The sequence below is a fragment of the Stegostoma tigrinum genome, unplaced genomic scaffold, assembly GCF_030684315.1.
Source record: "Stegostoma tigrinum isolate sSteTig4 unplaced genomic scaffold, sSteTig4.hap1 scaffold_167, whole genome shotgun sequence".
Lineage (NCBI taxonomy): Eukaryota > Metazoa > Chordata > Chondrichthyes > Orectolobiformes > Stegostomatidae > Stegostoma > Stegostoma tigrinum.
Window position 1 is genome coordinate 107,602 of NW_026728108.1, and position 22,031 is coordinate 129,632.

Here is a 22,031-nt window from a genome sequence, read left to right on the forward strand (position 1 = left end):
TACCAGGAACAGAAATTGTGATTCAGCTGCAACTAAACTAAAGCTTTCAGCACAGAAGGAAGTCTTTCAATTCATTATGAACCTAATAACTCCTGAAAAGGGCAATACAATTTGCCTCAGTCCATAAATGTTCTTCCTCCAACATCCTGAGATGCATCATCTGTATTTCAACAAATTGACCACAGATTCTGTTTCAATCATCCTTTCAGCAATACGCATGACAACAATTCGGCATTCTTAGCCCCCCTGTAGCCTCCGTTGCACACGTGCATTCTTAGATGATTATTTCTTTGTGTGCCTGCTTTTTTGCTCGAATGGATAAAGGTAAATTTCTGTTCTTTTGTCATCAGAGCTATTGCCTCCTCATTCTCATCCTCCTTGTTTTATCCTGTGCTGGAATATTTAATTTGTTGACTTATCTGAAATATGTTGTTGAATGGATCGGGTTTTGTAACATTGCATTCCCCATAGACCATCTACCGATGCTGTTGCTTGTTCTAACAGTTATTATCTTGCAGAGAGGAAAATGCAGTTTGAAAGCAATGGAACATTATCGATGAAGAAGTTGATGCATAAATTGCTGCGATCTTCCAAACTACAAACTCACCTTCAATTCTTTCTTGGTCAGAGCATTATGCCGGCGCAAATGAATCGTGTTCTCAAAGGGACTTCCAAAACCATGGAATTGAATTTGCATGTTGATTTCTTCTTCCCTCTTCAGAAATGCAAAGTAGTATCGTGATGAAGCTTCCAAGGCGATGATTGTGTCCTTCAATGAACGGAAAAGTGACTTTTAGCTTCATGGAAATATTTCACTACTTCTGTAGACATGAAAGGCAAACATTCTCCCTGCATATGACCCAGTCTCATTTTATCGTATCTTTCTGATTTTACATGCCACGGGATAATCATCGCAGTGTAACAGAAATGTTGATCATGGAAATTTATCACTGTTTTCATAAATAATGGCAAATTTTCAACATCTTGCAATTGTATGAAGGCTCAGTCTCATCACACCTCGCCTGCTGCACAAAGACATTCTTACACTGCTTTCAATGTTAGGGCTCAAACAAAACACAATCATGACACAAATGCATCAACACACCACTTTCAACAGGATCTGATATCCTTGCCAGGCACTGGAGGGGTTGCGGAGACTGGTGAGTGGATAAAGTCGTTCCTCTGTTCAAGCAGGTAAACAGGGACTTTCCAGGAAACTACAGACTGGTGAGTGTCTCATGTCTCAAAGGTATGGGCTAATAAGGGACAGCCAGCATGGCATTATGCGGGGCAGGTTATGTCTTACCAAGTCAGTTGAAGTTTTCAAGGAGGTGACAAGGGTGATCAATTCGGGTAGAACAGTTGATAGCATATACATGGATTTTACGAACGTTTTCAACAAGGTCCCTCATGGTATGCTCATCCAGAAGATTAAGATCCATGAGATCCATGGTGACTTGGCCTGCCCATATAAGGCAGACGGTCGCGGTGGAAGGCTAACAAAGATCACACAGTATAGGGCTGGAGGAACACAGCAGGCCAGGCAGCATCAACAATGTCAGCTTTCCTTTTCCTCTGATGCTGCCTGACCTGCTGCGTTCCTCCAGCTCCACACTTGGTTAACTCTGATTCCAGCATCTACAGTTCTTGCCGTCTCAGTGGTGGAAAGCTGTTTTTCTGGCTGCAGCTCAGTGATGAGTGGTGTTCCGCATCGATGTGACTTCTGCTGTTTGTGATATATGTAAATGACTTGGTGGCAAATGTAGATTGGGGATTACTAAGTTTGCAGATGATATAAGGACCAGTGGACTTGTGGACAGCATGGAAGGTTGTCAAAGGACACAGCAAGATACAGACCAATTGCAAACACGAGCGGAGAAATGGCCGATGGAATTTAATCTGGGCAGGCATGAGGTGTTACATTTTAGGAGACCAAGTGTTAAGGAAAGGGATACACAGTTAATGGCAGAACCCCAAACAGCAGTGATGTCCAGAGGGATCTTGGGGTCCTAGACCATAACTCCCTGACAGTAGCCACACAAGTAGCTGGGTGGTCAAGAAGGCATATCGCATGCTTGCCTTTATTCATAGGGGAACTCAGTGCAAGAGTCAGGATGTCACACTGCAGCTTTACAAGACTTTGTTGAGACCACACAAAGTATTGCATCCAATTCTGGCCGCCACATTACACTTAGGATGTGCAGGCTTTGGACAGGGTGCAGAAGAGATTTACCAGCATGCTGACTGGAATAGAGGGTATGAACGAGAGGGAGGAGCTGGAAAAACTCTTCGTTTTCTCTGGGGCAGTAGAAGCTGAGGGCAGGCTTGATAGAAGTCTATAAAATTAGGAGATATTTCAATACAGCAAACGGTCAGAAAACTTCTCCCCCGGAGTTGAAGTGTCCACTATTAGGGGGCATGCATTTACGCTGAGAGGGGGGAAGTTCAAAAGAGATGTGAGGGGCAAATATTTCACACTGAGCATGTTAAAAGTGTGGAATACATTGCCCGGGGTGGTAGTGGATGCAGATACGATGAAAGCATTTAAAAGGGACTTTTAGTTCCGTGCACGAATATGCAAGGAATGGAGGACTATGGATCAAGGACAGGCAGAAGGGATTATTTCATTTGTTGTCATGTTTGGCCCAACATGGTGGGCCAAAGGGCACATTCCTGTTGCCGTCGTGTTCCAAGTTTTATGCTCACTTGTATCATGATTACAAAAAGTAGGATTGGGAATAATTTTTGAGAAGCGTTTGAGAACATTATTTCATGTTAGGACAAACGGGATAAGGATGAGGTGACACAGCACAATCAGATCTTGGAGCCCATGATGAATCATAGGGACCTCACAAGCACCAATGATCAGAGGGATCTCAGGATCTTGATGTGTATGCCTGTTGATCCCACAATGTAATGGACCAGGTCGTTGAAGTGGTTTGGAAGGCAGATTGGATACTTGTCTTTATTAGACTTAATATTAAGTGACAGAGTTTCAGAATAGGCAGGGTATGTACAACACTGTTGGGCCAAACCAACATTAAGTCAACGATGAGAAAATACAGTGAGAATTGGACAACGATCAGGCTTGGCCTGAGAAAGGATAAGTTACATTTGCACCATACAAGTGCTAAGCAGCAATCAGCTCCAACAAGAGAGAATATGGCCATATCAAAAAAATTCCATGTCCTTACCCTCACATCATCGTTACATTTATTTTTTTTTAAATGTGCAAGTGCAATCCAAGCCATGCAAGGCTACGGGCCAGGTGTTGGAAATGAGGTCAGAACAATTCAGTGCTTGTCCTTGACTGTCACAGAATCTGTCAGCTTAAGAATGCATTTCTCCTGTATTGTAGACTACTGAGGTGCTTGGCTATCCACTAAACCAAGGTTAACACTGATCTGAAACTAAACTGGGTCAGTTATATAATCAGCAGTAGCCAGGTCCATAGTGCAAACCACCCTGCTGTGGGACAGAGTAAGGCAAATCCAAGTGAGCGAGTGTGGTTGGAGACTCATTCGTTGGGGGCATAGATTCTGTTGCCACATTTGAGACACCAGGGCTGCGTGTTGCTTCCCTGGTGCAAGGTCAAGGACATCTCTGAGTGGTTGCAACAAATTCTAAAAGGGGAGGGTGAGCAGCCAGAGGCCACGGTGCACGTTGGTACCAATGACATCGGCAGAAAGAGGGATGACATCCTGCGGACTATGTGCAAGGAGTTAGCAAAGAGGCTGAAAGGCAGGACCGAGAGGGTAATAATTTATGGGTTGCCATGAGTGCCACATCTTAGTGAGCTAAGTCATAGAAAGATAGGTGAGATGAATGCATGGTTAAGGAGCTGGCACAGGGGGGAGGGTTTCTGGTTCATGGATAATTGGGACCGTTTCTGAGCAAGGGGTGACCTGTCTAAGAGGGATGGGAGGCAAGACGCTGTCAGCGGGTCAGGACAGAGGGGATAAGTCGTTGTGAGCGGGTTACGACGGAGCGGACAAGTGCCTGTGAGCAGGTCAGGAAGGAGGGGCAAGTCGCTGTGAGCAGGTCAGGGCTGCGGGGGCAAGTCACAGTGAGTGGGTCAGGGCTGCAGGGGCAAATCCCTGTCAGCGGGACAGGGCTGCGGGGGCCAGTCCCACTGAGCGCGACAGGACTGCAGGGGGCAATTCGCTGTGAGCGGGTCAGGGATCGGGGGCCAGTCCCTGTGAGCGGGTCAGGCCTGCGGGGGCCAGTCCCTGTGAGCGGGTCAGGGCTGCGGGGGCCAGTCCCTGTGAGCGGGACAGCACTGCGGGGCCCAGTCCCTTTGAGCGGGACAGGGCTGTGGGGGGCAGTACGCGGTGAGCGGGACAGGACTGCGGGGGGCAAGTCGCTGTGAGCGGGTTAGGACTGCGGGGGGCAAGTCGCTGTGAGCGGGTCAGGACTGCGGGGGGCAAGTCGCTGTGAGCGGGTCAGGGCGACGGGGGCCAGTCCCTGTGAGCGGGAAAGGGCTGCGGGGCCCAGTCCGCTGTGAGCGGGACACGGCTGCAGGGGGCAGTATCTGTGAGCGGGACACAGCTGTGGGGGGCAGTACGCGGTGAGCGGGACAGGACTGCGGGGTTCAGTCCCTGTGAGCGGGTCAGTGCTGCGGGGGCCAGTCCCTGTGAGCGGGTCAGGGCTACGGGGGCCTGTCCCTGTGAGCGGGACATGGCTGCGGGGGGCAGTACGCGGTGAGCAGGACACGGCTGCGGGGGGCAGTACGCTGTGAGCGGGACACGGCTGCGGGGGGAAGTACGCTGTGAGCAGGACACGGCTGCGGGGGGAAGTACGCTGTGAGCGGGACAGGGCTTCGGGGCCCAGTCTCAGTGAGCGGGAAAGGTTTGCGGGGTGCAGTAGGCGGTGAGCGGGACTGGACTGCGGGGGGCAAGTCGCTGTGAGCAGGAGAGGACTGCGGGGGGCAAGTCGATGCGAGCGGGTCTGGGCTGCGGGGGCATGTCCCTGTGAGCGGGACACGGCTGCGGGGGCCAGTCCCTCTCAACGGGTCAGGGCTGCGGGGTCCAGTCCCTGTGAGCGGGACACGGCTGCGGGGTTCAGTCCCTGTGAGCGGGTCAGTGCTGCGGGGGCCAGTCCCTGTGAGCGGGTCAGTGCTGCGGGGGCCAGTCCCTGTGAGCGGGTCAGGGCTACGGGGGCCTGTCCCTGTGAGCGGGACATGGCTGCGGGGGGCAGTACGCGGTGAGCAGGACACGGCTGCGGGGGGCAGTACGCTGTGAGCCGGACACGGCTGCGGGGGGCAGTACGCTGTGAGCAGGACACGGCTGCGGGGGGAAGTACGCTGTAAGCGGGACAGGGCTTCCGGGCCCAGTCCCTGTGAGCGGGACAGGGCTGCGGGGCCCAGTCCGCTGTGAGCGGGACACGGCTGCGGGGGGCAGCACGCTGTGAGCGGGACACGGCTGCGGGGGGCAGTACGCTGTGAGCGGGTCAGGGCCGCGGGGGCCAGTCACTGTGAGTGGGTCAGGGCTGCGGGGGCCAGTCCCTGTGAGCAAGTCAGGGCCGCGGGGGCCAGTCCCTGTGAGCGGGACAGGGCCGCGGGGGCCAGTCCCTGTGAGCGGGTCAGGGCTGCGGGGGCCAGTCCCTGTGAGCGGGTCAGGGCTGCGGGGGCCAGTCCCTGTGAGCGGGTCAGGGCTGCGGGGGCCAGTCCCTGTGAGCGGGTCAGGGCTGCGGGGGCCAGTCCCTGTGAGCGGGTCAGGGCTGCGGGGGCCAGTCCCTGTGAGCGGGTCAGGGCTGCGGGGGCCAGTCCCTGTGAGCAGGTCAGGGCTGCAAGGGCCAGTCTGTGAGCGGGTCAGGGCTGCGGGGGCCAGTCCCTGTGAGCGGGTCAGGGCTGCGGGGAGAAGTCACTTCGGGCGGATCAGGACTGCTGGTAGAAGTCACTGTGAGCGGGACAGGACTGCCGGGGGGAAGTCGCTGTGACCGTCTCAGGAATGCAGGGGCAAGTTGATCCAGTGAATTCAAATATGAAATTACACGAAAGACAGCAATGAATTTAAAGCATCAAGAGGAAAGGGATTTGGAATCGAGCATTAGTTCGTGGGGATGGAGCAGCGCTTGGAATATTGCCTTCAGTTCTGGTTGCTTCATTACAGGGAGGATGTGGAAGCTTTAGTGAGGGTGTAGAAGAGAGTTAGCAGGATGCTGCATGGAATGGATGGCAGGTCTTAGGAGAAAGGGTTCGGGGGCGAGGACTTTTTTCATTGGAGCAAAGAAGAATGAGAGGTGACTTGATTGAGGTACACAAGATGATGAGAGGCATAGCTGGAGTGGATAGTCAGAGATTTTTTCCCAGAGCAGAAATAACTATTACGAGGGGGAGAAATTTTAAGGTGACTGGAGGAAGGAGGAGGGGAGATGTCAGAGCTAAGTTCTTTACACAGAGAGTGGCGGGTGTGTGGAATGCACTGCTGGCAGTGGTAATGGAGTCAGATACATTTAGAGACTTTTAAGCGACTCTTGGATAGGCACATGAAGGACAGTAAAATGAAGGGTATGCAGGGTAGCTTGATCTTAGTGGGATCATAGGTCGGCACAACATCGTGGGCCGAAGGGCCTGTACTGTTCTTTGTTCTCTGTTCAGCCAAAGGTTCTTTTCTTTTGAGGAGCGGGGAATTGATTGTCGTTTTTAAAGACAGAACTGGAGGACAGAGAAAGATATCAAGGAAGGTTGCACGTTAGTGACAGTATCAACAAGTCCTCAGCAGATGCACTCTCTGAGTAACTACACTGTTTTGAAGGCGAGAGGACCAATGATATCATTAAGCCCCCCTTGTTTTTGTATTGTGTATGTCTGACATATGCGCAAATGGACAACCTCACTCTCCTGCTAAGCTGCAGAATGAATAATGCTGCAATATTTGTCAACTCCCAAATGGGCATTGATACATTAGTAAATCTCACATCAATAAACTTACATCTCAAGGTTCTCACCTTCTAGGACTGTTTGTACTGGGAAATAACCCAAACGAGGATGCTTGGCCAAGTATTTCTTTGATCTGAACTTATTTTTCAGCACCTTGGTGAAATCACGCACATCTTCACCTGATGTTGTCTAAAAATGTAAAATAAATCAAATTTAGTTCAGAATTAACAATGAACCAATCGACTCAACTCACTCGATAATCCATGCTCTCCCTGCTAAATGTCTTTGAAGATGTAAAATTGAAGAGTCTGCAACTCTGAGGGATAAAGTCGGCTATCTTTCTGTAAGATTATGATAAAGTTAGATATGTCTGAATGTGAGTTTCAGACTATTAAGCTTCAGTTTCATACAGTCAGACAGCATGAAAACAGATCCTTTGGTCCAACCAGTCTATGCTGATCACAATCCCAAACTGAACTAGTTCCACCTGCCTGTGCTTGGCCCATATCTCTCCAAACATTTCTGTCATCTTTCTATCTTCTGGCTACAACATCACCTGAGAAGAATTCTCCATCTTGTGGCCAAATACTAGAACTATACAATTAAGTCATTTCAAATGATGCACAGATCCAGGATTCACATTAGTGGCCTTTCTGGTTGAACTGCTAATTATTTTAACGATAGTGCATTTTTTTGTCCAATTTTGCCATGTAATCCAGTGATCCAAAATTCATCTCATTGGGTTTAATTTTTTTGGTTTTCTGTACTGTGTCAAAGATGAGATCAATACATTGGTGAGAAATTATCTTGGTTTGGAGATTCAAAGTCACTATAGTCCCAGATGGGACCACAGGTCTGCTCTCACAGTCGAGAGAGATAACTGGAGGTGGTTTAAATTGAAGGTTACCACACCTCAGATGAGGAGACAGGTTGAGAAGGAGACTCCTTCATTGTAACTTCAGACAGTGTAGGATCCCATGCTGTTGGTATCATTCTGAATTACAAACCAGCCAACTGAGCTAACTGGCTCCCAGGCAAAATATAGAATCAGTTTGGGTAGAGATAAGGAGCAGCAAAGGAAAGAAGTCACGGCTGTGACAGTTTCAGATTCATAGATCCCCTGACAGAAGATACAGTCCAGGATAGCAGAGAGGCTATAGACCAAGAAGTAATGGGATCTTGTCAGAAAGATGTTACAATAAACTGTGAATTCAATTGGCACAGGTAGTCTGGAAGATTCTTTTTTATTCACGGGATGTGGATGTTGCTGGCTAAGCCCAATTACCCTGGAGAAGGTGGTGGTGAGCTGCCTTCTTGAATAACTGCAGTCCTTAGAGCAGTGCTGTTCAGAAAGAAGCTCCAGAATCTTAACTCAATGACTATTAATGAACAGTGATATCGTTCCGAGTCAGGATAGTGTGTGTGGCTTGGAGGGAAACTTGCATGGGGCACTAATTATACATCAGTGATGATAGAACAGATGTTGAAGGTGGTGGGTGGGGTACCAATCCAACAGGCTGCTTTGTCCCATATGGTTCAAGCTTCCTGAGTGTTGACGGAGCTGCACCAGTCCTGACCAGTGGAGATTACATTCCTGACTTGGGCTTGATAGATGGTGGACAGGGGGCTCATTATTCACTGCAGAATTCTTAACCTCTGACCTGCTCTTGTCGTCACAATAATTATAAGTTTGGTCCAATTCAGTTTCTGGAAACCTGATAAGCCTCAGCATATTGGCAGTAAAGGAGTGGAAGTCATGGGGCAATGGTTAGATTCTCCTTAATGGTGACGTTCATTGCCTGTAACTTGCACAGCACAACTACCACTTGCTTCTCTTCAGCTCAAAACTAGTTATGTTCCGTGGATATGGACTACTTCAGCATCTGAGGAGCTATGAGTGGTGCTGAACATTGCACAATCAACTGAGAACATCCCCACGTACGACCTTCTGACGGAGGGATGGCATTTGATCAAATAGTTGAAGATGGTTGAGCTCAGGGCACAAATTTACGTAACCCCCGCAGTGATGCTTTGGAGTTGGGGCAACTGACTTCCAATAACCACAACCACTTCCTTTATGGTAAGGTTCCAGCCAGCAGAGGGTTTTTCACCTGATTCTTACTGACTGCAGCTTTGCGACGGCTCCTTGATGTCATATTTGGTTGAATGGCACCTTGATGTTAAGAGCAGTTATCTACCCCTCAGCATATATTCACAGAATGCATTTGGAGTCTTAAAACTGTACCACTGGAACCAAGCAGGGATTAAGATATTTTAGACCTGATAGTATGTTTTGAGATACAACTCATCAATAGTATAGGATTCTCTGGGTAAGAATGATCAGGATGTGGTAGAATTTTACATCAAGGACGAGGTTGAGAATTCGGTCTGAAACTGTTTAATATCTTAAACTTTCATTGAAGATAATTCAGGAGTATAAAGGCAGAGTTGAACTGGGAAAATAGTTTAAAAGGTAAGACCATAGAGAAACAATGGCAGATGTTTCAGGGGATATTTCATAACTCTGAACAAAAATATTGTCAATTTAGAATGAAAGGACGGACAGCTAGAATGCACCATGGTGCCATCTGTTGCTATCTAAGAAAGTTAAAGATAGTATAAATTGAAAGAAAGATTGGAAAATTGTGGAACTGGAAATGTTTCAGATGTGAACAAAAGATGACCAAAGTAATAATGAGGGAGACATTAATATAAATACAGTAAAGGCTTCCACAAGTGTATCAAAAGGAAAAGAGTAAAGACAGTGAATAATGGCTCATGAGAGGGTGAGACTGGGGAATTCATGATGGGAAATGAGGGTAATGGCACAAGCTTTGAACCAATATTTTCCATCTGATTTCACAGTAGAAAACATACAAAAAATATCAATGGGCGAAAAGTAGGGAGCGAAAGGGAGAAGGAAATCCTCAAGGAAACATTGAGGAAAACTGAGAAGATGAAGTTAACAGGTTCCCTGGGACCTAAAGACTTGGATCCCAGGTATGCAAAGAGTCCAACCCCACATCGTACCATCAGAGCTTTATTTCTTTTAATAATACTCCATAAACTTCAACCCCTAATTACTAGCTCCCATATTTATACAACCAACTCACACTCAATTCATCCTCAATTAATACAGACATAAAACCTGTTCCCTCACTTCGTTAGTTCTCAGGCATCCCTTCAGACTAAATTAGATGATAACATGGAGGATTATAAGAGTTGACTGCAGAGATGAGATTAAATTAGGTTCCCTACAGTGTGGAAACAGGTCCGACAGCCCAACAAGTCCACATCGCCCCTTGCAGCATCCCACCCCACCCCTATAACCCAAACACCACTGAACACGATGGGCAATTCAGCATGGCCGATCCACCTCACCTGCACATCTTTGGACTGCGGGAGGAAATTGGAGCACATGGAGCAAACCCATGCAGACACAGGGAGAATGTGCAAACTCCGCACAGACAGTTACCCAAGGCTGGAGTCGAACCCGGGCCCTGGCGCTGTGAGGCTGAAGAGCTAACCACTGAGTCACCGTGCTGCCCAAATGGATGTATTGGCTGTAATCTTTTCTAGATTGTGGAAAGATCCCAGCAGAATGCAGCGAAGTACGAATTTACTTCGTCTAAAGTTTGTCATTGGGAAATTGCTAGAATTTATTATTGAGAAGGCAGCAGCAAACCATTTAGATCATATTCAGGCAGATTTGATAAGTTAAGTGAAAAGGATAAATTTAAAAATATGGTGAATCCATTTGAGTTTCTACTTCAAGGAATTCTAATTCTTCAACAAACCGGGTCGTTGAAGCGAAATTAGCAGATGTCGTTAATTTGGATTTCCAAAAGGCGTACATGAAGCACAAAAATTTAGCTTCTATGCACAGCATATATTTTAGAAGGCACGTGAGGTGCAAATCTTTATTTCAAGGAGGGAAGGAGTGAAAATCTTTCCACACAAGACATTGGTGACGCCACTCAAGGAGCACAGTGTACAGTTTTGGTCTATTAAGTGAGGATATGCTTACAACAGCAGTTCTCAGAACGTTCATGATGTTAATTCCAGGGGTAAAAAGGGTTATTTTGTGCAGAGTGAACTGGACAATGTTCAGGCTCAGCTGGTAACATGCTGGGTCAAAATCCAAAATTCCCTCCCTAATGACATTGTATCTACCAACAGCAAATGTACTTTCAGCAGTTCAAGAAGGAAACTAACTGCTACCTTCTCAAGGGCAACGAGGGACAGTTGTGCTTCAGACCTCAAATGCCCGTTCTCATTTAGAAAATAATCTACGCCTCCATTTTGCCTACCAAAGCACATAACCTCACAGTGTCCCACACAGTCTCTGTCTGCCACTTCTTTGCCCAGTCTCCGAGCCTATGCAAGTCCTTCTTCAACTTCCTCACTGCTATCTGTCCCTCCATCTGTCACTGTGTCGACTGTAAACTCAGCAACAATGTCTCAGTTGCTTCGTACATATCATTAAGGTATAACGTGAACTGTTGTGGTCCCAACACTGATCCCTGCAGGACTCCACTAGTCACCAGCTGCCATCCTGTAAAAGACCCCTTTATCTACACTCTCTGCCTTCTGACAGTCAGCCAATGCTCTATCGATGGCAGTACCTTGCTAAAACACTATGGGTTCTCATCTTATTTGGTACCTTCTCAACAGCGTTCTGGAAATCCAAACAAATCACATTCACTGGCTTCCTTTTGTCTAACTTGCTCACTTTCTACTCAAAGAATTCTAACAGATTTGTCAAGTATAACTTCCCCTCGATGAAGCTGTGCTGATTCAGCCCGATTTTGTCATGTACTTCCAAGGTCTCTGCAATCTCATCCTTAATAATGGACTCTAAAATCTTACCAATGATTGAGGTCAGGATAACTGGCCTATAATTTTCCTTCTTCTGCCTCTCTCTTTTCATAAACAGGGGTGTTGCTTTAGCCATTTTCCAAATCCCTGAGATCCTCCCTATCTCCAGTGATTCCTGAAAGATCACCACTAATGCCTCAACAATTTCCTCAGCTATCTCCTTCAGAACTCTGCAGTACAGTCCATCTGGTCCAGGGGTGATTGGTCCACCTTCAGACTTTTCTGCTTCCCGAGCACCTTTTCCTTAGTTATGGCTATGAAATTCACCACTGCCCCTAACTCTCAAAGTTCTAGTATGCGATTGGTGTTTTCCACCATGAAGACTGATACAAAGTACCTGTTCAGTTCCTCTTCCATTTCTTCATTCCTCATACTGATTCTTCAGCCTCCTTTTCCAGTGATCTACTGCTACTTTTTAATGTCAGTTGCAATACTGGTCGAAGACGATATCACAGCTGTACTGAAGGAGGGCCCCATGGAGGGCTCAAGCATTGAGGCAATATGGGTAGAACTCAGAAATAGGAAGGATGCAGTAACAATGCTGGGGCTGTACTACAGGCCTCCCAACAGCGAGCGTGAGATAGAGGTACAAATATGTAAACAGATAATGGAAAGGTGTTGGAGAAACAGGGTGGTGGTGATGGGAGATTTTAATTTTCCCAACATTGACTGGGATTCACTTAGTGTTAGGGGTCAAGATGGAGCAGGATTCGTAAGGTGTGTCCAGGAGGGTTTTCAAGAGCAGTGTGTATGTAGTCCAACTCGGGAAGGGGCCATACTGGACCTGGTGCTGGGGAATGAACCCAGCCAGATGGTTGAAATTACAGCAGGGAGTGACTTTGGAAATAGCGACCACAATTCCCTAAGTTTTACAATACTCATCGACAAGGATGGCAGTGGTCCTAAAGGAAGAGTTCTAAACTGGGGGAAGGCCAACTATACCAAGATTTGGCAGCATCTGGGGAATTTAGATTGGGAGAAACTGTTTGAAGGTAAATCCACATTTGATATGTGGGAGGCTTTTAAAGAGAGTTTGATTAGCGTGCAGGACATGTTCCTGTGAAAATGAGGAACAGAAAAGGCAAGATGAGGGAACCATGGGTGACAGATGAAATTGTGAGACTAGCCAAGAGGAAAAAGGAAGCATAGATTAGGTCCAGGCGACTGAAGAGAGATGAATCTTTGGAAGAACACGGGGAATTTCGAGCGCATCTGAAACGAGGGATGAAGAGGGCTAAGAGAAGACATGAGATATTGCTGGCAAACATGGTTAAGGAAAATCCCAAAGCCTTTTATTCATATATAAAGAGCAAGAGGGTAACTAGAGGAAGGATTGGCCCACTTAAGGACAAAGAAGCAACATTATGCACTGAGTCAGAGAAAATGGGTGACATTCTTAACAGAGATAATGGGAACTGCAGATGCTGGAGAATTCCAAGATAATACAATGTGAGGCTGGATGAACATAGCAGGCCAAGCAGCATCTCAGGAGCACAAAAGCTCCTGAGATGCTGCTTGGCCTGCTGTGTTCATCCAGCCTCACATTGTATTATCTTGACATTCTTAACAAATACTTTGCATCGGTATTCATCAAGGGGAGGGACATGACAGATGGTGATGTGAGGGATAGATGTTTGCTTACTCCAGGTCAAGTTGACACAAGGAAGGATGAAGTGTTGGGTCTCCAAAAAGGCATTAAGGTGGGGATCTATACCAGGTTATTGAGGGAAGCGAGACAGGAAATAGCCGGGGCCTTAACAGATATCTTTGCAGCATCCTTAGACACGGGTGAGGTCCCGGAGGACTGGAGACTTGCTCATGTTGTCGCCTTGTTTAAGAAGGTTAGCAAGGATAACCCAGGTAATTATTGACCAGTGAGCCTGACGTCAGTGGTCGGGAAGCTACTGGAGAAGATACTGAGGGATAGGATCTGTTCCCATTTGGAAGCAAATCAGCTTATCAGTGATAGGCAACATGGTTTTGTGCAGGGAAGGTCATGTCTAACCAACTTAATAGAATTCTTTGACGACGTGACAAAGTTGATTGAAAGGGAAAGGCTGTAGATGTCATTTACATGGACTTCAGGAAGGTGTTTGATAAGGTTCCCCATGGCAGGCTGATGGAGAAAGTGAAGTCGCATGGGGTCCAGGGTGTGCTCGCTCGATGGATAAAAAAAAAATGGGCTCGGCAACAGGAGACAGAGAGTAGCGGTAGTAAGGAGTTTCTCAAATTGGAGACCTGTGACCAGTGGTGTTCCACAAGGTTCTGTGCTGGGACCACTGTTATTTGTGATATACGTAAATGATTTGGAGGAAGGTGTAGGTGGTCTGATCAGCAAGTTTGCAGATGACACTAAGATTGGTGGAGCAGCAGATAGTGAGGGGGACTGTCAGAGATTACAGCAGAATATAGACAGACTGCAGAGTGTGGCAGATAAATGGCAGATGGAGTTCGATCCGGGCAAATGTGAGGTGATGCATTTTGGAAGATCTAATTCAAGGGCGAACTATACAGTAAATGGTAAAGTCCTAGGGAAAATTGATGAACAGAGAGACCTGGGTGTTCAGGTCCATTGTTCCCTGGAGGTGGCAAGCCAGGTGAAGAGGGTGGTCAAGAAGGCATACGGCATGCTTTCCTTCATCGGACGGGGTACTGAGTACAAGAGTTGGCAGGTCATGTACTGTTGTATAAGACTTTGGTTCAGCCACATTTAGAGTACTGTGTACGTTACCAAAAGGACGTGGACGCTTTGGGCAGGGTGCAGCGGAGGTTCACCAGGATGTTGCCTGGTATGGAGGGTGCTAGCTATGAAGAGAGGTTGAGTAGATTAGGATTATTTTCATGAGAAAGATGGAGATTGGGGGTACCTGATTGAGGTCTACAAAATCATGAGGGGAGAGACAGGGTGGATAGCAAGAAGCTTATTCCCCAGAGTGGGGGACTCAATTACTAGGGGTCATGAGTTCAGAGTGAGAGGAGGAAAGTTTAAGGGAGATAGGCGTGGAAAGTTCTATACACAGAGGGTGGTGGGTGCCTGGAACGCGGTGCCAGCGGAGCTGGTAGACGCAGACACATTAGCGTCTTTTCAGATATATCTGGACAGATACCTGCAACAGGTATGAGATTGTTGCTCCCTGTACGGTTGAGGAAAAGGACTGTGGACAGGATGAGCCAGCTGACCATGGCACCGTGGCGCACAAGGTCATTCAAGACGGGGGGAGCAAAAAGACAGGTAGTTGTTATCAGGGATTCTATAATTAGAGGGACAGATAGTATCCTGTGCAAACTGCATCGGGCGTCCCTCACGGTGTGTTGCCTGCCCGGTGCCAGGGTGCGAGACATCTCCGACCGGGTTGAAAGGATATTGGAGCAGGAGGGGGAAGATCCGGTTGTTGTGGTCCACGTTGGGACTAACATCATAGGCAAAGCTCGGGTAGAGGTCCTGCTCAGGGATTATGAAACACGAGGAAAGAAATTGAAGTACAGGTCCTCAAGGGTCATAATCTCTGGATTACTGCCCGAGCCACGTGTCAATTGGCAAAGGGAAAAGAAAGTTAGGGAAGTAAACATGTGGCGAAGGAATTGGTGTGGGAAAGAGGGATTCCATTTCATGGGGCATTGGCATCAGTTTTGGAACCGGGGGGGATCTGTACCATCGGGACAGTCTCCACCTGAACCGATCTGGAACCAGTGTTCCAGCAAAAAAGATGAATAGGGTGGTCAGTCAGACTTTAAACTCGTGAGTCGGGGGGAAGGGAAAGTGAAAGAGACAGGGAGTATGGAGTTAAATGGAAAGATAAGCAACAGGATAGCATGTGTACAGGAGGATTTAAGCTCGAGGCAGACTAGGAATACAGCAAAAAGGAAGGATAACTTAAGGCATCTTGGCATGTCCAACCTCTCTCATATTGATAAGAAAGCTTGCATTAAGACACTTCATCTAAATGCTCTTAGCATTCGCAACAAAGTAGATGAATTAACAGCACAAATCCTCTTGAATGATTATGATGTGGTAGGCAGCACGGAGACATGGTTGCAGGGAGCTCAGGACTGGCAGTTAAACATCCAAGGATTCACAACATATCGAAAAGAGAGGGAGGTGGGCAGAGCGGGTGGGGTTCCCTTGTTCGTTAAGAATGGAATGAGATCTACGGCACTAAATGACATAGGGTCGGAAGATGTGGAGTCTATGTGGGTGGAATTGAGGAACCACAAAGGCAAAAAAAACTATAATGGGAGTTATGTACACACCTCCTAACAGTGATCAGGATGAGGGGCGCAAGATGCACCAAGAAATAAATAGGGCACGTCAGAAAGGCAAGGTCACGGTGATCATGGGGGACTTCAACATGCAGGTGGATTGGGTGAATAATGTTGCTGGTGGATCCAAAGCAAAAGAGTTCATGGAATGTTTGCAGGATGGCTTTTTGGAACAGCTTGTGATGGAGCCCAGAAGGGAACAGGCTATTCTGGACTTGGTGCTATGCACTGAGCCAGACTTTATAAAAGATCTGAAAGTGAGGGAACACTTAGGAGGCAGTGATCATAATATGGGAGAGTTCGGTCTGCAGTTTGAAAGAGAGAAGGCAAAATCGGATGGACTGGTATTCCAGTTAAATAAAGGTAATTACAGGGGCATGAGAGGGGAATTGACGAAGATCGACTGGAAGCAGAGCCTAGCGGGGAAGACAGTAGACCAACAATGGCAGGAGTTTATACGTGTTACTGAGGACAGAGTACAGAGGTTCATGCCAAAGAAAACAAAGATTATCTGGGGTGGGATTAGACAGCCATGGCTGACAAAGGAAGTCAGGAAATATATCAAAGAAAAAGAGACAGCCTATAAAGTGGCCAAGAGCACTGGGAAATCAGAAGATTGGGAAGGCTACTAAAACAGACAGAGGATAACAAAGAGAGCAACAAGGAAGGAGAAGATCATTTTGAAGGTAGGCTAGCTAGTAATATTAGAAATGATAGTCAAAGCTTCATTCAATACACAAGAAACAAATGAGAGGCCAAAGTAGATATTGGGCCGCTCCAAATTGATGCTGGAAGGCGAGTAATGGGAGATCAGGGAATAGCTGAAGAACTCAATAAGTACTTTGCGTCAGTCTTCACAGTGGAAGACATGAGTAGTATGCCAACAATTAGGGAGAGTCAGGGGGCAGAGTTGAGTACGGTAGGCATTTCAAAAGAGAAAGTGCTAGAAAACCTAAAGGGTCTAAAAATTGATAAATCTCCTGGCCCCGATGGGCTACATCCTAGAGTTCTGTGGGAGGTGGCTGAGGAAATCGCGGAGGCATTGTTCGTGATCTTTCAAAAGTCACTGGAGTCAGGGAAAGTCCCAGATGATTGGAAAATTGCTGTTGTAACTCACTTGTTTAAGAAAGGATCAAGGCAAAAGATGGAAAATTACAGGCCGATTAGCCTAACCTCAGTAGTTGGTAAAATTCTAGAATCCATTGTCAAGGATGAGATTTCTAAATTCCTGGAAGTGCAGGGTCAGATTAAAACAAGTCAGCATGGATTTAGTCAGGGGACGTCGTGCCTATTAGAATTCTTTGAAGAGGTAACAAGTATGTTAAACCAGGGAATCCCAGTAGATGTTATCTATCTAGACTTCCAAAAGGCCTTTGATACAGTGCCTCACAGGACGCTGCTGAGCAAGGTGAGGGCCCATGGTGTTCAAGGTGAGCTACTGGCTTGGATTGAGGACTGGCTGTCTGACAGAAGGCAGAGAGTTGGGATAAAAGGCTCTTTTTCAGAATGGCAACCGGTGACGAGCGGTGTCCCGCAGGGTTCAGTGTTGGGGCCACATCTGTTCACCTTATATATTAATGATCTGGATGAAGGGGCTGCGGGCATTCTGGCGAAGTTTGCCGATGATACGAAGATAGGTGGACAGTCAGGTCGTACTGAGGAGGTGGGGAAGCTGCAGAAAGATGTAGACAGTTTAGGAGAGTGACCCAGGAAATGGCTGATGAAATTCAATGTGAGTAAATGTGAGGTTTTGCACTTTGGAAAAAAGAATACAGGCATGGACTATTTTCTAAATGGTGAGAAAATTCGCAAGTCAGAAGTGCCAAGGGATCTGGAAGTGTTGGTCCAGGATTGTCTACAAGTTAACTTGAAGGTCGAGTCCGTAATTAAGAAAGCGAACGTAATGTTGTTGTTTATCTCAAGAGAGTTGGAATATAAAAGCAGCGATGTGCTTCTGAGGCTTTAGAAGGCTCTAGTTAGGCCCCATTTAGAATACTGTGTCCAATTTTGAACCTCAGGAAGGACATACTAGCCCTGGAGCATGTCCGGCGGAGATTCACACGGATGATCCCTGGAATGGTAGGTTTAACGTATGATGAACGGCTAAGGATCCTGGGATAGTCCTCGTTAGAGTTTGGAAGGTTGAGGGGAGATCTAATAGAAACTTGCAAGATAATGTATGGTTTAGAAGGAGTGGACGCTAGGAAGTTGTTTCCGCTAGGCGGGGAGACTTGGACACGTGGGCACAGCCTTAAAATTAGAGGGGGTAAATTTAAAACTGAAATGAGACGACATTTCTTCAGCCAGAGAGTGGTGGTCTTGTGGAATTCATTGCCGCAGAGTGCATGGAGGCCAGGACGTTGGATGCCTTCAAGGCAGACATCGACAACTTCTTGATCTCAAAAGGAATCAAGGGCTATGGGGAGAGTGCAGGCAAGTGGTGTTGAAATGCCCATCAGCCATGACTGAAATGGCGGAGTGGACTTGATGGGCCGAATGGCCTTACTTCCACTCCTATGTCTTATGGTCTTATGGACAGGTACATGGATAGGCAGGGAGCAAATGGACACAGACCCTTCGAAAATAGGTGACAGGTTAGACAGAGGATCTCGATCGGAGCAGGCTCGGAGGGCCGAAGGGCCTGTTCCTGTGCTGTAATTTTCTTTGTTCTCTTTATTTGTACTCTTGCCTTTCTCATACCTTTTCTAGCTGAAAAAAACTCATGCAATTTTTTTCCATATTACCCTCATTAATATTGCCCTCAAATTTCATCATCTTCCCCCTTATTGCCTTTTTACATGTCCGCCGCGAGTTTTCGAAAGGCTTCCCAATCCACTGGCTTCCCACTAACCACAACACATTTTATGCTTTTTCTTTTGCTTTCATCCTGTCCCTGACTTATCTTGTTAGCCGTGGTTGCTGATCCTTTCCTGATCTCAACTCCACTCTCCTGCCTGCTCCCCATGGCCCTTTCTCCCTATTTTTCATCAGAAACATATCTATTTCTTTCTTGAATCGGTCGATTGGTGCTGCCTCCATTGCATTCAGGGGCAATGAATTCCACAGATTCACAACTCTCTCCTCATCTCCATTTTGAACATTCCATCTCTCACTCGATAGCTACAGCTTCTTGTTTGAGACTGTCCCACAATGGCGAACATGTGCTCAATGCCCATCTTTTCAATCCCCTTTACTATTTTATATACCTCAATCAGAACCACCCCCTCACTCTCTCGAACACCAGCAAGTACAGGCACAAGCTACTCAGCAACTTCTCATATGACAGCCCTTTCATCCCGGGAATCAATCAGTCCAACCTCCTCTGAACTGCCTCCAGTGCAGATGTATCCATCCTCAGTAAGGGGATCAAAACTGGACACAATACTTTGGTCTCACCAACACCCAATGTGTTCGGAAAAACACTGTGTTACTTTAATGATCCAGTCCTTTGGTGATAAATGCCAGAGTTCCATCTGCCTTTCTTATGCTATGCTCTTCCTGCATACCCACTTTCAGCTACAAAGACAGCCAGACAACTCTGCACTGACACACTTTGAACCTTCCCTCCATTTAAATAAAAATTCGCCCTTTTTTTCATGGACAAAATAGGCAAGCCTTGTGCTTATGCACATTAACCACCTGCCAGATTCTGGTCCATTCTCCTCGCCTGTCAATATTCAGCTGTCTCTGTTTTATTTCACATCACAGGCTGTTTTCCCATCTCTTTCAGAATCATCCACGCATTCTGTTATGTTACATTTTGTCTCTGCTTACATATCATTTGTATATGTTACAAATAGTTCAGGTCAGAGACATGAACCCCGCAGCAACCCACCAGTAACAATTCACCATCCAGGCAAAGACTCATTTATCCTGACACTCAGCTTTCTGTCAGTTAGCCAGCCCTTTATTCAAACCAATATTCTACCCTTAATCCCCTTGGATCTAACCTTCTGGTTCACTTTTTTATGCAGCAACTGGTCAAATTCTTTCTGGAAATCTCGATATGCCACATCCCTCGGATCCCTGTAGAAGATCCTCAATTCTGCCACCTCATCAGCTCCTGACTTCATTACAGCTTTTGTTCAAACATGGTCAAAAGAGTTGAATTCCCGAGGTGAGCTAAGGATGGCTACATTTGACCGAGTGTGGCATCAAAGAGCGCTCGCATAACTGGAGCTGGTGGGAATCCAGCAGAAACTCACCACTGGTTGGAATAATATCTGTACAGAGGACGATATTTTTTCATTCTTGAATCGGAAAGAGGTAATTGCTGGTTAGACCAGCTTTTATTGCCCATCCCAAATTGCCCAACTGATATTTGGAGTTCCATGTAGGCCACAGCAGGCCACGCAGTTTCCTTCCCTAAAGAACATAAGTGAATCAGATGGGGTTTTCCGACAATTGGCAATGGATTTACGATCATCATTAGATGCTTAATTCCAGATTTTTATTGAATTTAAATTCCATTATGTGCCATGGTGGAATTTGAACCAGGTCCTCAGAACATTACCTGAGTGTTTGGATTAATAGTCTAGTCATAATACCATTAGGTCATCGCCTCTCATGATTGGCATTTTGGTTGTTAGAGGTCACCTGCAGGAGGTCCTGAGGGTACAGTCCGAAGCCTAACCATCTTCAGCTGATTTATCCCATCATCTCTCCATCATAAGCTCAGAAGTGGGGATGTTCACCAGGGATAGCAGAATATTCAGCATCATTCACCACTCCTCAGATACTGAATCTGTCCATGTCCAAATGCAACAAGGCCAGAACGATGTCTCGGCTTGGGCTGGTAATTGGCAAGTCGCATTTATACTGCACAAATACCAGGTAATGACCATCTCCAGGAAGAGAAAATCCATAAATTGTCCCTTGACATTCAAAGGTGTCACCATCACTGAATTGTCCGCTATCAAAATCCCGGGTTTTACCACTGAACAGAAATTCAACTGGACTTCCTATTTAAATGCAGTGGCTACTAGAGCAGGCCCAAAGCTCCGATTACTGCATCAAGTGACTCACCTCCTGATTCCCCAAGCCTGTCCACCAGCTACATGGAACAAGTCAGAAGAATGGTGGAATAATCCCCACTTGCCTAGATGGGTGCAGCTGCGAAAGCACTCAAGAAGTTCGACACCATCCAGGAAAAAGCAGCCTCCTCCCTGCAGTGCTCAATAGCAGCAGTGTGCACCATCTATGAGATGCACTGAGAAATCTGCAAAAGATCCTGAGACAGGACTTTCCAAACCTATGACAAATTTCATCCACAAGGGCAAGCGTAACAGATATATGGGAACAGCACCACCTACAACACCCTGTCTAAGCCACTCACCATCTCAACTTGGAAATATATTGCTGTTCTTTCACTACCACTGGGTCAAAGTCCTGGAAATTCTCCCCTGACTGACTGAGTCTACCTACAGCACATGGGCTACATTGATTCACCAATTACAAGGGTAACTAAGGATGGGAAGTAAATGCTGGCCCAGTTAGCGATGCCAATGGCCCAGAAACAAATAACAATTAAGTATCACCTATCTCCTCCTAATTCCAGTTTCTCATGCAGCACCATTCTGATTATTCTATAAAACCTGGTCTTTCTGTGGCAATGCTCAAAGCTACACACAGTACTCATTTGTGATCAAATCACATTCTGCACAATATTAAGAGCCATCACTGGCTGATGAGTATGATTGCCCAGCTTGGAAATTCCATATCACAGGTCATGAGCTCTGTGCGGGTTGATTAGCCTCAACTAGAGCCACATATCTGACCACATGTTTAGGAGGTCTTTCAGTGTGATGGAAGTGGTCTTGGCCTTGAGAACACCAGCATTCCTTTCTCCAGTTCCTTTCCCACACTTCAACTTCTTGTCTGGTGATGTTGAAGAATTATGTGCCTTCATACAGGAGATTCACCAAGTTGGTTTCTTCTGAATGGGGATATCCCATACTTTGACCTCGATGTAGTATTTCTTGAAGGAACATTTCAAGGTCTTTGAAATGCTTCC

General features: G+C 46.6%; 1 protein-coding gene across 1 annotated transcript in view; it reads right to left on the bottom strand.

The window, feature by feature from the left end:
• Nucleotides 1-628: 628 nt before the first annotated feature.
• The window catches only part of LOC132207819 (utrophin-like), a 35,918-nt gene continuing 14,515 nt past the window's right edge, over nt 629-22,031 (bottom strand). The window contains exons 4-5 of the mRNA XM_059643672.1: nt 6,949-7,069; nt 629-769 (exon numbers count right to left, since the gene is read on the bottom strand). Of these exons, the coding sequence (XP_059499655.1) occupies nt 7,027-7,069 (43 nt within the window). The 3' untranslated portion in view covers nt 629-769; nt 6,949-7,026. The remainder of the gene's footprint in view (nt 770-6,948; nt 7,070-22,031) is intronic.